The 14,096-nt window shown below is 36.2% G+C and overlaps 1 protein-coding gene across 1 annotated transcript in view; it reads right to left on the bottom strand.

The window, feature by feature from the left end:
* DGKI (diacylglycerol kinase iota) overlaps positions 1–14,096 on the bottom strand; it is a 428,692-nt gene that overhangs the window by 98,017 nt on the left and 316,579 nt on the right. Inside the window, 2 exon segments of the mRNA XM_038559441.1 lie at positions 7,238–7,282; positions 9,294–9,373. Coding sequence (XP_038415369.1) covers positions 7,238–7,282; positions 9,294–9,373 — 125 coding nt within the window.

The following is a 14,096-nucleotide window of genomic DNA, read 5'->3' as shown; positions in this document are numbered from 1 at the left end:
ATTTGTGGATGGATTCAAATTAGAACAGGAATAAAGAAAAGATTATTGAAAAAAATTCACAGTAACTTAAAGCCATGGTCCATAAACTTCCTTACACACTGACGTTTTTAGCTAATGATGACCACATAGGTGGTTAAGTGACCAGGATTCATGTACTTCCTACATCTTGTCTACCTACACCCCTTTCTCTCCTACTCAAAAAAAGAGAATCATAATACAAGTGACAGTGATGTTGACATACAGGTAATATTTAACTTAAAACAATTTTGTTTTAAATAACTGGCATTACTAACCCATTGTGGGTGATTGTACCTCACATCGGGTAAATAACTCACTGTACTCCCACACTGGGCCTGGCACACAGGTAGAATAGGTGGCCCCAGCATTAAGGAATCCTGGATTCAAAGGCCCCAGAGGGGATCACCGAACACTGCGGTGCAGACTATGAACCAGACTGGAGCTGAAAGGGGAAAATGAGAAAAACAAAACAGCTCCTCACAGGAGGGTGAATATTTACCTCAAGGGTAGACCTTAGCTTCAGGGACCCTCTATGGTGAACACAGAAACATCCATGCCACTAAACAAGAGTGGCCGGGGGACGTCTGGATGGCTCAGCAGCTGAGCGTCTGACTTCGGCCCAGGGCATGATACTGGAGTCCGGGGATCAAGTCCCACATCGGGCTCCCTGCATGGAGCCTGCTTCTCTTCCCTCTGCCTGTGTCTCTGCTTCTCTCTCTCTCTCTGTCTTTCATAAATAAATGAATAAAATCTTTAAATCAAATAAGAAAAAAAATTAGAATAAAAAAGAGTGGCCGGAAGTATGTCTGTGAATGCTGTGCATTGAAATAAATGTAAAGAGACTTAATTTCTGATAGAAACAAAAATAAGCTTAAAAATATGCACCTTTCAAAAGTGATCTGACTGTATAGATACCTAGGAAACACAATTGTGTGAGCACTGCTATGTGGTAGGGGGTATTCACATAATTAATTGAGCAGTGCCACTCACAATGACATTGATGCTTTTGGCGCTAAATTTAGGGCTTTGAGTCCCCTCAGTCCTCTCAAATTATATAATCAAATCTACAATTCATCAAAACGATCCTTGCCCATTTTATGATCTGTTATTTTTCTTCATAGAAATAGTGTGATTTAGATGAATACGACTGTCCTTGTTCTATACTATAGGCAGAATCACATAACCTTAGACATCCCAAACTCCTTTCCATTTAAATGTAATAATCATGTAAAACCGCATGCTCTTTAAATGAATAATATTAACAAATTCATCTCAAAAATCCCTGATATGTGAATTTTTTAAACATATGCTAATGAAAAACCAGTTTCTCATGCTAAAAATACAGCTGCATGCACAAAAGCAAACCTGTTATTTCTCACATATATTTTTAAAAGTCAACTGGCATAAATTATATGTAATTGATAAGGAAATTATCTGAACCACTATTTGGCACGCATATGCCAAACTTGCCCTTAATTTACATTCAATTACTCATAGCTGATGCACACATAATTTAATGAAAGCACAGCAGCCCATTACACACTCCAGTAGGTAATTCAATTAAGCAGTATTCACCTAGCATTTAACTATACCTTCACTGTGAATTAGATTTCTTTTCTGTCATAAAACTTAGGGAAGATGTAAAAGGCAAAGAGGTAAACAGAAGTCCCTTTGGATTGGGAATCCCTGCTTTACTCAATAATGTCCAGTCAATAATCACTCTACTTTTATATTGGCCACTTGTTTACTCACCCAAATTTCTCATTCCTGCCCAACCCATCTATTCATTTTTTTCTTTCCATTCATCACCACGTTGTATAAACATATATTTTTATCCTTGGTGAACAGATCTACCAGGGATGGGTAGAAAATATGTGTTTGCTCATCTTTGTTCAACTATAATCCCCATTAATAGACTTTGCTACCATTATTTTTGTCTTTCAAACTCTTGCTCCTCAAATCTACTTTACTGCCGATAACTTCTGCAGCAGCAGAATACAGAAATGGGATGCCCATTTCCAAAAGCAGCTTTGAAAAGTGAAGAAATAATAATGGTTTAGAAGATGAAAGATATTTTAACATTTTTAAGAGCCCTCTTGTGTGAGAAAGTCCTCTATTAACAACAACTACACTGTATGCGCATGTGTGTCTGTGTTAGCAGTACCAATGCCTTCTCTTGCAACAGACCTGGCCCCAGGCAAGTCTTATTTTCATTCCTCATTTGATCCATTTCTGACAGCTTTGATCTAGCCCAAAGGAACAACACTCTACTAAGTTCCTAGCTAACCCCTGTCCTTCTCTAAGACAAGATAAATTAATTCCCAGGGTGACCCCTTAAAGTTGTTTGAACCCATCCACTGAATGATGTCTAAAATCCAGAAAACAAATTAAGAGGAGGCAGCTTCAGAAAAAGGAGAGAGATGAATAAGGATAGTCAAGAAAAGAGAAATAGATCAAGTATTTGTGGGCAAATGCTGTTTACCTAGGACAGCACTCTGGTGAAGTATGTAAATCTATCTCCCAGAAGTTCAGGTATTTATGTGAAGTGGGGAAGAGGGATCAGAGGATGAGCAAATTGACACAGACTCAGATCTGACCAAGGGATTTTTTTTTTTCTTATGGAAGTGAAGGACATTTCTAAAGGATGAAAGAACTGTTTGAAAATGTTATACCTATTCTGAAGTATTCCAGCCATTCTACTGTTAGTTTAAAGTAAATTAATTCTTGAAGAAGAAGAAGAAGAAGAAGAAGAAGAAGAAGAAGAAGAAGAACCATCATCATCATCATCATCACCTGGATAGATTCCTTTTTTGCAGCTACTGTTGAATCCTACTGTACTCTAAGAGCTCATGTGGTTAGCTCATAAGATTCTGGAAAGCACACTCTCATATGCCCACTACATTCATGGAGCACAACACAAGGGAAATGGGGAAACTCATTGTCTACAAAAAACCTTTACTGCTCCTGGTTCCATTATCCCCGGCTCTCTGTTATTTTCCTGTGCCATATCCACAGATGCCTGTTTCCCTGCACTATTTTTTTTCTCATCCTGCTCCTTCCTCATTTCTTCTGCTCACCTAGGTCTTATTTACATCTGCCCGTGGTCTCTAGTAATGTCTTGAGAGCCATCGGAATGACTCAGGGTTTCATATGAGTCTCACTATTGATATTAGGGGGTGGATAATTCCTTGCTATGGGGGCTGTCCTGTGCATTATAAGATGTTCAACAGCATCCCTGGCCTCTACTCAACACATTCCAGTAGCACTACCTCACCTGATGGTCATATACAAAAATATCCAAATTGCCAAATGCCCTATATCAAGGAGCAAAATCTCCCCCTGTTGAGAATCACTGGAACAGTTGTATCTGCTTCTACTCCTTAACTTAGCAACTTAGGGCTAAAAAGGAATATAATTAAGAACAGAGAGGGAACAGAGAACGAATAATTTCATAGGAGGCGGCCTCAAGAAAAATTTCTATCAAATTGGTAGGCAGAGTCCGATTTCTCTATGACTTCTATCTCTTCTGTCAAGCTCAAGAATATCCTGAATCCGTCAGCACAGTGCATTTTGCTTGTCTAACTTATCAGCTACAGGTTATAAGACATGTCATTAAGATGGAGGGGCCTTTGTATTTTGACCTCAGAGACAGTGTAGGCAGGAATTTTCAGCAGGCTATAAATATCCAACACATTCTTGTAGAACCCATAATGCCTTGTTAGGTTAATATAAGTTGTTGCTTTTGAGTCTTCGGGCTTTGTTGGCAATTCATTATGAATTTAGGAAAGGAAGAAACCAAAGCAATGAAATGCTTAAATGACTAGGAACTGCCATTTGTCTCACTAATAAGGTGACTTGGGCACTAACACACCCTTCTAAATGCTGTTTTCTCTTGGGTTTTTTCTAGCCTTAGAAAATAGTCAGGTAAAATGCCAGCTGCCAATAAGTGAGCTGATAGGAATTTCTCATGCTTTGTTTTTGGGTGTTTTTTTTTTTCTTCTTAACTTACTGGTATTTATTCATTCTGTCAAAATGAATTTTCCAAGCTTAGTTTGTGCTATCTCCTACACAAGAAAGCCCATTTAAATGTATTTAAATTTTTTAAATTTTATATATATATATATATATATATATATATATATATATATTTTTTTTATTGGAGTTTGATTTGCCAACATATAGTATAACACCCAGTGCTCATGCCATCAAGTGTCCCCCTCAGTGCCATTTAATGCATTTTGTTGTCTGTGTTTCTGACAGGTCTTTCTCTTACATCCCCCCTGTCTAGTACCCGAGTCTACTAGACTAGACTCTAGTCATACTAGAGTCTGGTATTATTAGTTACTGCATTAGGAAACACAAATTTAATATTAAATTTCCTGCTGGTTGGTTTGGTCACTTTCTTTGTGAAGCTAATAGCACTTCTATGCCATGTTATAAAACTATAAACCTATAAACCCTCAGAATGCTATAGAATTCAATCTATGTCATCTCAGCCTCTCCACAGCACTGACACATTTCACTGCTTCCTCCTTCCCTGAAACATAGTTCACTCTTGGCTTTCATGATTCCACCTTCCCCTTGATTTCCGGTTCTCTGGTTGCTCATCTCAGTTTCTACGACTCTTCTGGATTAATGGTTCTCTTAAACTTCCACTCTTCTTGACCCATCAGTACATGCAGATATGACATGGAGCCCTCTTTTTTATCTAAACTCTTCCTAAGTGATCTCCTCCAGCCTCATAGTTTTAAGTACCATCTACTTCCTAATGACCAACCAATTTCTATCTCCAGACCTGAATTTTTCAATAAGCTTTAAAATTCATATATCTCATTTTCTTATCTTTTTTTTAATATCTCATTTTCTATACACCAAAACCTCTTGGATCTAATGGGCATAAAAAAATTAGTGTGGCTAAAACAGAACTCTCTATTCCCCATCCCTCTCACTCACTCCTCCTTCTACTGACTGCCTAAGATCAGAGCCAAATGTGAATATTTATTGTCCCCCATTTCCTTACCTCTGCTCAGGAAATTTCCTCACCACCCTCTACTTACTCCCTCGTCATGTTAATTCAAACGTTCCCCCTCAGCTTCTTATTGCATGAGCAGATCTTGGGCTTCCCTAGACTTCTTTTTCCACTCTTTCCTTAATGCCCAAAGGCCCCTGTTTTTTTTATAACTCTGCAAGTAGAGGTGTGGGCACAGTAACACTCCTGACACTCATCTTTGGTCACTGCATTGGTTATCCTATGTGGACAGTGCATAAAAGCTTCTGATGTGACATTTATAATGTGGCAGTTTTGATACCAAAGTTTGACTTGACTACAAAGAAACAAACAAACAAACAAAAAAAAAACAAAAAAAAAACCACAGCAAACTCTTGATATAGTTAAATAAATACCACTAATTCTTTTGCATGTTTTTGTTACCAAATAACAAATGAAACAAATACCCTTCTCATATGCTATAATGTCAACCATCTCCTGATCTCTGTGCAAACATGTACAAATATGGTATAAAGAAAACATGGCACAAAATATTTACCTATTAAAACTCTCGCATCCAAATGACTACATCATATAAGCCAGAGTAATAAAGAGATGTATTAATTTCATAAAACTATTTGGAAAAAATATCTGAAATGTCTTGATAAAAATGCGAAGATGAAAACTGTTCATGAGTAAAGAGTACCAACTTAAAAAAAAAACTTGACAGTTTCATAAAATCTTGTAAGTAATAGGGCCAATTTTTAAAGAGTAGAGATCAGCTGTAGCCTCTAAAAGTACCAAACTTAAAAATAAAATTAAGCTTAGTGGTTTCAGGTAAATATGCAAATAACCAATGGGAGGAATGTTGTGCTCTGAAAAATAAATTGGAAATTAGACTTTTAATGGTTGATAAACAATCTCAGAAGTAGAGTTTGTTTTCTCAAAGTAAATATAAGTGAATTCTTATCCTTCTTATTGAGGCCAGATGGAAGAAAAGACTCTTGAATAGTGGGGTACTTTGTTTGAAACATAAACATATAAACAAACAAGAACACCAAGGCTATTTCTGTCATTAAGCCTCAGGATAATTAGACTGCCTTGGCTGAAGGTATATTGTATCCACCAGCAGGCAGAGAAGCTACCTGGAGGTTACAAGATAAAGTTTTTAAAAATGGCTTAAAAAATGTTGTTTATATAAAAGGATGTTGAGGTGTAGCAAAAAAGAAACCAAAAGCAAATGTGAGGTGCTAAACCAGGATTCACGGACTGAGACATATTTAAACATTTGTCCCCCACATGGATATATGAAAGGGTCTAGGATAGGACTTATTCGGAGGGAATCTTGGCATGCTCTAACTGCCACACACCCCTCTAACAGGGAAGGGTAATGGCTTCCCAAAGAAAAGGGATTTATTGGGACCACTCAGAGCTTCACATTTGCCCCATACAGTTTGGAGTGTACTGAACACTGGGATCTGAACCATGTCTGAGAAATCTAATTTGTAAGAGGATGGCTAGAGAGTGCAATTGACTAGGGACAGGGAAGGCAGGAGATAACTGTCTTCCCAAAGATTGTTGGGCCAAAGGATATCTGAGTGTTTTCCTGAGGACTTGATGTGAGTCACAAGAGAGAGAGGCAGGCTGGGTTTCTAGATCCTGTCCAAAACACCAGGATGTGCCAGTCAGAATGCATTTGAGAACATTTGCTTGATGGCTGTGGGAAGAGATAATTCATTTTCCTGGATGTGAAGAAGACACATGCAGCCCTGATTGCTAATGGCAGCCATGTTGGACACGGAAACATCTAGTTGAGAGGTGAAATTGACAGATGAGGAGAATAGAGCAGAAAGGCCAGCAGAAAAATGAAGCATGAAGCATGGCCAACGGATACATAAACTCCACCCTTGATCTGAACTTTTTGCTGATGTGAACCAATATACTCTTTCCCTCTCAAGCTAGTTTGAACTGAGTTTCTAATATTTACCGTTGATAGCACTTCGTTTTATAATATTTTCTAAATGATCTGGGAGAAAATCCACAGTCTAAATCTGTGCTACACTAGGATAGTCCAAAACCAGGAAAATGTAAAAGAATCAGAATGTCTACTTCACTTAGTTCTTAGTACCAACTCCATCCCTAGGGAAGATTTGGCCTATGAACATTGATTGAAAGATGGACCTTCTTTTAGGGGGGAGGTAAGAAAACAACAGGGGGTCAATTATGTGTTACCTGGTAATGAACTCTCTGGGAGCCAGAAGAAACTGACTGCAGGTCCTAATGAGAAAATGGGGGGAAAAAATCCATACCTTAAGATTAGTTTGAACAGGCTGACTCTATAACTCTATGAACCAAACTCCCAATTTAATATTATTAAACTCATCTAGAAAGGATCTAACTCTTCCAAATTCATCAAGGTTAAAGAAGAAAATGCCCAAAATAACAAAAACAAACCAAGTTGGAATGAGAGAAGAAAGGCCAGTTAGCTACTGAAATCTATAAATCCTAAATAGTTTTAGAAGTGAGTGATATAATTTCAAGGATCAAAAAGATCAAAAGTAAAAAAATAGCCAATTTTGTTTTAATAAATGAGGGTTGTATTTAATTTGCACCTGAACTATTGACTTATGAAGAAAGCTTCTAAAATCCCTTTCAGTACTTAGAAAGAATTTATTTATCTTAGACCAAATACAAATTGTCATAGTAATTGTGTTTATACCAATAAGTGCTTGGCAAACACAGGTTTTCATAGATAGCAAAGAGAAAGTCTTTGGCCACCTCTGCATTATTAAGAAGTGCAAATTAATAGGGTTGAAATTAATGAGGTTTTACTGGCAGATTCTGAGTGTCTGGCTCCCTTTATAAAGTTTTATAACTAAGTTGTCACCATGATCATGTCCTGAAGGCTTCCTTGTTAATGAGGATAGTGATTCTATTTACAGATGTCAGCAATCCTGGGTACCTTTGTCCTCAGACCTGCTTCCCATAGGGCTTTACCAACCTACTCTCTGTGCCCAACTTAGTTTTAAAACTTATCCTCTTTGAGTTCATTCATTCTTTTTTTTTTTAAGAATCTTAATTTTAGTTGAATATTGGTAGTTAATTTTCAACAGAGTCAATTCATCAGTCATGTAGTTGACTACTGTGAAATCTTAAGTTACCCAAGAGTTACTTTAACATGTTAAAGTTATCCTTGGTAAAAAAGATAGCCAAATAAAGCCACAAGTATAAAATTTGCTGACTTTTCTTCTCTCATCCACATCAGTATTCAAAGTTTGCTCTCTATCTCAAAATACATTGTATTCACAATTCCATCTCTATCTTTAAAAATGCTGAAAAGAAAACTTAACAATTTTTTATATTTATGCCTCCTACCTGATTTTATTGCCACCAAGAGAAATAGAATCTCATGTTCAAAGCTAATTGGTTACAACTGGAAGATATTTTAAGTAATTTATTTATATCTTATTTGTGATATTTACTTATGTATAATGTGTCATCTAGAAGAGAGTTGTTCAACTTGTGGTATCTATCAAAATTACCCAACAGCTTAAAGAATACAAATGTCTAGACCACATCCAGAAAAAAAATGATTTTAATGTGCATCTTTCATCAAGAAACAATGATGAAGTAGATATTTATGCTTTTCATCATTTGTAGAATGGACACAGTGAATACTCCTCCTCAAAGTTTTGCAAAAACAATCAACAGCCACTGCAATGATGGGTCTGGGTCTCCTGACTTCACTGGTGTAGTTCACATTCATGAGGTCTCTTCCATTGTCCTTCTCTATGGTAAATCATACAGAGGGAAAAAGGAGAATATTCTTCTGTGTTCTGACATGAATTCCTATGAAAGATGGAAGGGTTTTCTTTCCTGTAGAAGTTATATTTTTAAAAAATGTAGTGATCTTTGACAGAAGACTGGGCTAGATACAAAACATTAAATAATCTCTCTGTTCTCATTCATTATTTATCAGGACCCTTTGAAATTTTATATAGCTCAAAAAATACAGGGATGTAGTCTGGCAAGAAGACAAGATGTTCCAAGCTATAATTAAGGATCGCACTAGAGCAACATCCTTCCCCATTTCAGTCACCTGAGGAGGGAAAATAGCAGTGGGGGGTCAGGGAGAGAGAAGATGTGGTCAATGCTTAACAGGCAAGGACACCATACTTCCATTTCTTCCCCAGATGCATCATTTCAGAAGTATATATATATATATATGGCTGGTAACCGTTTACAAAAATGGAAAACTAAGAATAAATAATTGGCTAAAAAAACTCACCTCCTGTAGGCGATCTATGTACATACGGCAAGTCTCCAAATCACAGTCTCCACGCACAACTAGAATACCCAGAGGGATAGCTAAGGGTGAAGGAAAGAGAAAAGTCTAAAATAACATATTTGATTTTTCTAGATTGGCATAGATGTGTTTCTTATGGTTAAAATAAAATCTCATAAATATTATTAGTGTTTTGGACATTTCAATATACAAAATTCTCAAACCTCCCTTGTGACTCAATCTCTTTATGTCATAAGCTTTCCTTGCATGAGCCATGTTGTCCTTTGCCACCTGGCCAGCCTTTATTTTGTCTTGGTGGCCCTACTATGAACTGTAATGTCATGGAAACAGTGTACTGGCAGGACCAGGAGGCGGCTCACAGCCAGCTAATAATTTATGCCTGCATTTTCAATGGTCAATGTACTACCAGAGAGAGGAATTAAAAAATCATGATTCTGGATACTTACTCCTTTCCCTCCTGAATGCATGGAGCTTAACCTTTCTGTCAGTGTGCAGCAATTTCCTGTTTAAGAGACTCAAGCTACTCCAGCCACTGTGCTACCTGGTGGCTAACACCAGAACTACATAGATATGAAATGTTTAAAAAACAACAAAACAACAAACCAAAAAAAAAAAAAAAAAAAAAAATCCTGGAAACTTTAAAAATCCAATTGATTTTAAAGATGGTCAGTGTAAATGTGGTAGCAGCAGAGCTTCAGGGAACAGGGGAACAGTTAGGAAAAGCTGTTATGTGTCTTAAATATCTTACATTTAGGTGGTGGCAAATGTCATACAGAGGCATGGATAGAACTTCCTACTTCAGATATAACCACAAGATTCCTGAAACACTGAAAAATAGTCTCCTTCCCAAAACTTCAAAATATGTATTGCCTATGTCTAATTTTAAAAGTGCAGTTATACTATTAAATCTATTATTTAACAAAAAAAGAACACCGTTCAAAATTCTAAATTAACCAACTAGAGTCTAGCAAGCATATGATATGACAATGATACTCACTAAAGATTTTCTAAAACCTTTCACCCATTGAATTTTTAAAGCCTCATCATCAATAAATGGGTCTGAAATGCAAAATGCATTAAAAATTAATAATACAGAGAATAAAATACATATAAAATGCATGAGGAAATCTTGTGGAACTCACAAAGTAGTAGAGAAGACATACATATAAACAATAATAGCTGTAGCATAGGCTACATTAAATATGAGTTTAGTCATTTGAAAACTATAGGAGAGTGGGACTAATTCTTGCCAGGAGGATAGTTTTAGGCTCCCTGTAAATGAAGCCCCACTGGCTCTTTTAGTTAGGGAAGTGAGGGTAGTCTGGAGAAAAAGAAATAGTTTCTTTCTCAATGATACCTCTTAGATTGGCAACCTAAAGCAACAGAGTGTGGTATTGATCTCTCTAATGGAAACCAAAGTCTTGCATACATAAAGCTTGAAAACAGTCATCATCTTGTAGAACTATGTAAACATGTGAATAAATACTATCACAACCATAATGTCTGGTATAGCAATGGTAGATGTTCAATAAAAGTTTGTAACAAGAGGAAGAAGAGCTTAGAGCATGCTCAAGTGTAAAAGAGAAAGTATGTCTTTACAGGCTAGGTCAGCTTTCCAGAGGAGGCAAAAAAAAAAAAAAAAAAAAAAAAAAAAAAAAACCCAAAGGTTTGGAGCAGGAGACAGAGCATGCATTGGGTTGGAGTAGAGGAGGCAGTAAGCAAAATGGTAAGGAGCCCTGCAAGTGTCATGTGTTGAGGGGAAATAATAATCTGGAAAAACATTTTTCTTTTCTTTTTGAATATAAACAGAAACATCAGAAAAGTCATCATGTGGTAATCATGCATCTTTAAAAGAAATGGAAGGAAAATTCAATGAGGAGATTCCTAAAACTACTAATTAAAATAATCATCCTCAGCTAGACTACTAAATAGATCCAAATAAAATTAGCCACTGAAGTAAAGGAAGAATAAAGATTTTTAACCCTTGAGGAATAAGGAGGAGAAGCTAAAATTTTGGCCTAGAAAGTCAGTCAAATGTTGTGAAAATAAAATGTAACTATTACTAACATGAGAGCCCATGTTAGAGTCTTAATGATGTATTCTCTTAATTTCAAATGTGCCAATGTAGAGAAATGAAATTTGATCAATACTTATCTATTTATTTAAATTAGGAGATATATTTTTTTAGAAATGCAGGAATCCTTTCAACATCTCTCATTTCCTTCTATTATCAATGCTTGGAGTTAATCTGGCCATAAATTCAATGTATGTGGTAGCAGATATTTTAAACTACATTTAGAGAGTAGATATTCCAGACCTAGCATCAAGAAGGTATAGCTTGGAAAAAGTTTTCAAAGATGTGTCATTCATTTCTACTATAAGTATAAAATCAGCTACTTTGCAATATTCCTCAAGAAGTCAATTAAGAGAAAGAGTGCTTTTGATTGATGTAAGCTATAAATTGGGCTTAAAAAAAGGCATTCTCCACCACAATTTAATACCATAGTTACTGACAATTGCTGTCAAATTTATCCTATGAAACTAGCAGTATGCAGTAGAAAGGATTTATAGTCATTCTCTCTTGGATTCAAATCCCAATGCTGTTTTAATCTTAGGAATTACTCACATTAGCTCTTTGGTCCTGTAAATTACTCAATTCATCTGATCCTTAAAGTGAAGACTATGGTATTTAGGATAGGTATCTTCTAGGTTTTTGTGAAGATTAAATGCAACAGTTTATTTAAAAATGAATAGCCAAAATATCAATGTTCTTTCTCACGTACTCCCTTTACTATCTTTTGAGCAATTTTAGCTAGAAAATGAACACATCTAATCATATATCTTTCAGTTTATCATAATACTGTAAGGATTAGCTGATAGTTCCATAAGTTATATTCCTGTTTTTTTTTTGTTTTTTGTTTTTTTAGATTTTATTTATTCATGAGAGACACAGAGGAAGAGAGAGACAGAGGCAGAGACACAGGCAGAGGGAGAAGCAGGCCCCATGCAGGGAGCCTGATGTGGGACTTGATCCCAGGTCTCCAGGATCACTCTGGGCTGAAGGCAGCGGTAAACCACTGAGCCACCCAGGCTGCCCTATTCCTGTTTTCTTAAAACAAACTTCTATTCTTTCTGCAATGAGAAAATAACTGTAGTACAAAAATACTGTAATCTGACAATATCACTTGGGGCTTAACTTGGTGGAGAAAGTAGAAATTTGTGGAAATTATCACCTTCCTTTTATAATATTGACAACCAACCACCACTTCAATGAAGTTTCATTCATATTTGTTGGGAACAATGAAAACAGTTACCACTTGAGCATTAGCATCATTATCCCCAATCCTGATGGTTCATGTTATTTTGGCATTAAAGATTTTATTTGACTCCAAAAAGCAACAGCCAATACTCAGCCTACATAATGGAACTTTTATTTGTAGGGATCAAATGGAATTTATAAGTTCCAAGCAGTAAAGAACACGCTGGTTTCTCAGTTAAGATGGAAGATTTAACACCTCCTTTTCTCTTGCCAGAAATGCTACTAAATTACAGTAAATGGATTTTTTTAAAGACATAAACCAAGAAAAAAGGAGGAGAAACAGTGAGCAGAGAGTAACAGATAAAGCAGATGGAAAACTGGTAAATGACCCATAGCACCTATAGAATCCAATCTTAAACCATGGGTAGGATTGATGAGAACCAACATGATTTATACAGAAAACCCTCAGAAGTCTTGTAAGTGGCCGTTTCATGCGACTCACAAACAGATTGGAGGGGCAGCCAAAATAGATGACTAGATTCTACTAGCCACTCTTGGCAAGTGTAATTACTTTACAGACAATGGGGGATTAACTAACCATCTAAAGAATGCAAAGATTCCCAGATTTCTCCCTCACTACTCTCCAAAAGTTGGCAGTCAGAACCTTACACTTTTTTGGAAAAAAAATTTGAAGTCTCTTCTCTGAGGAATCCTCAGATAGTTAAAAGAAAAATTCCATCTATGAAATATAAACAGATTATATTAAAAGAAGATAAAGAATATGAGGAAGAAAAAGGAGAAGGAACATCACTCAGATAACAAATATTGAAAATTTTAAAAACTGATAGAAAAAAAATAGAGTTTAATGGAAAGAATAGAAGATAAAGTTGAGGAACTCTCCATAAACTTAGAGCAAAAATAAAAGGAGGCATAAAATACAAGAGAAATGCTAAGAAAAATAAGACTGGGTCAAGTGGTCCAACATTCAAATAACAGGAGTTCCAAAAACCAGAGAAGAGCAAAAGGGGTAATTATCAGAAATAAACAAAATAAGGGGTGACTGGGTGGCTCAGTCGGTTAAGTGTCTGCCTTAAGCTCAGGCCATGATTCCAGGTTCCTGGGATCAAGCCTTGTATCCGGCTCTCTGCTCAGCGGGGAGCCTGCTTCACCCTCTCCCTCTACCTGGCACTCTGCCTAAATATATGTTGTTTCTCTCTCTGTCTGTGTCAAATAAATAAATAAATAATTTTTTTAAAGAAATAAAATAAAAAATATTTCTTAGAACTGAAGAACATTACCTTCAAACTGAAATGGCCTGACAGGTGCCTAGCACAATAACAATAAAACAATAGGAAGACATTTTATTTTAAAATTTAAGAATACTGGGGACAAAGCATCTACAAATTTCCAGAAAAGAATAACTAGATGACATATAAAGGATCAGAAATTATTTAGTTTTAAACTGTACAGGCATCTACATGGTCAGGCAGGAAATCAAACAAGGCCTTCAGCATTCTAAGACTTTT

This window comes from Canis lupus, chromosome 16, assembly GCF_011100685.1.
Source record: "Canis lupus familiaris isolate Mischka breed German Shepherd chromosome 16, alternate assembly UU_Cfam_GSD_1.0, whole genome shotgun sequence".
Lineage (NCBI taxonomy): Eukaryota > Metazoa > Chordata > Mammalia > Carnivora > Canidae > Canis > Canis lupus.
Note: the sequence above shows the minus strand (reverse complement) of the source record. Positions and strands in the feature narration are given on the sequence as shown.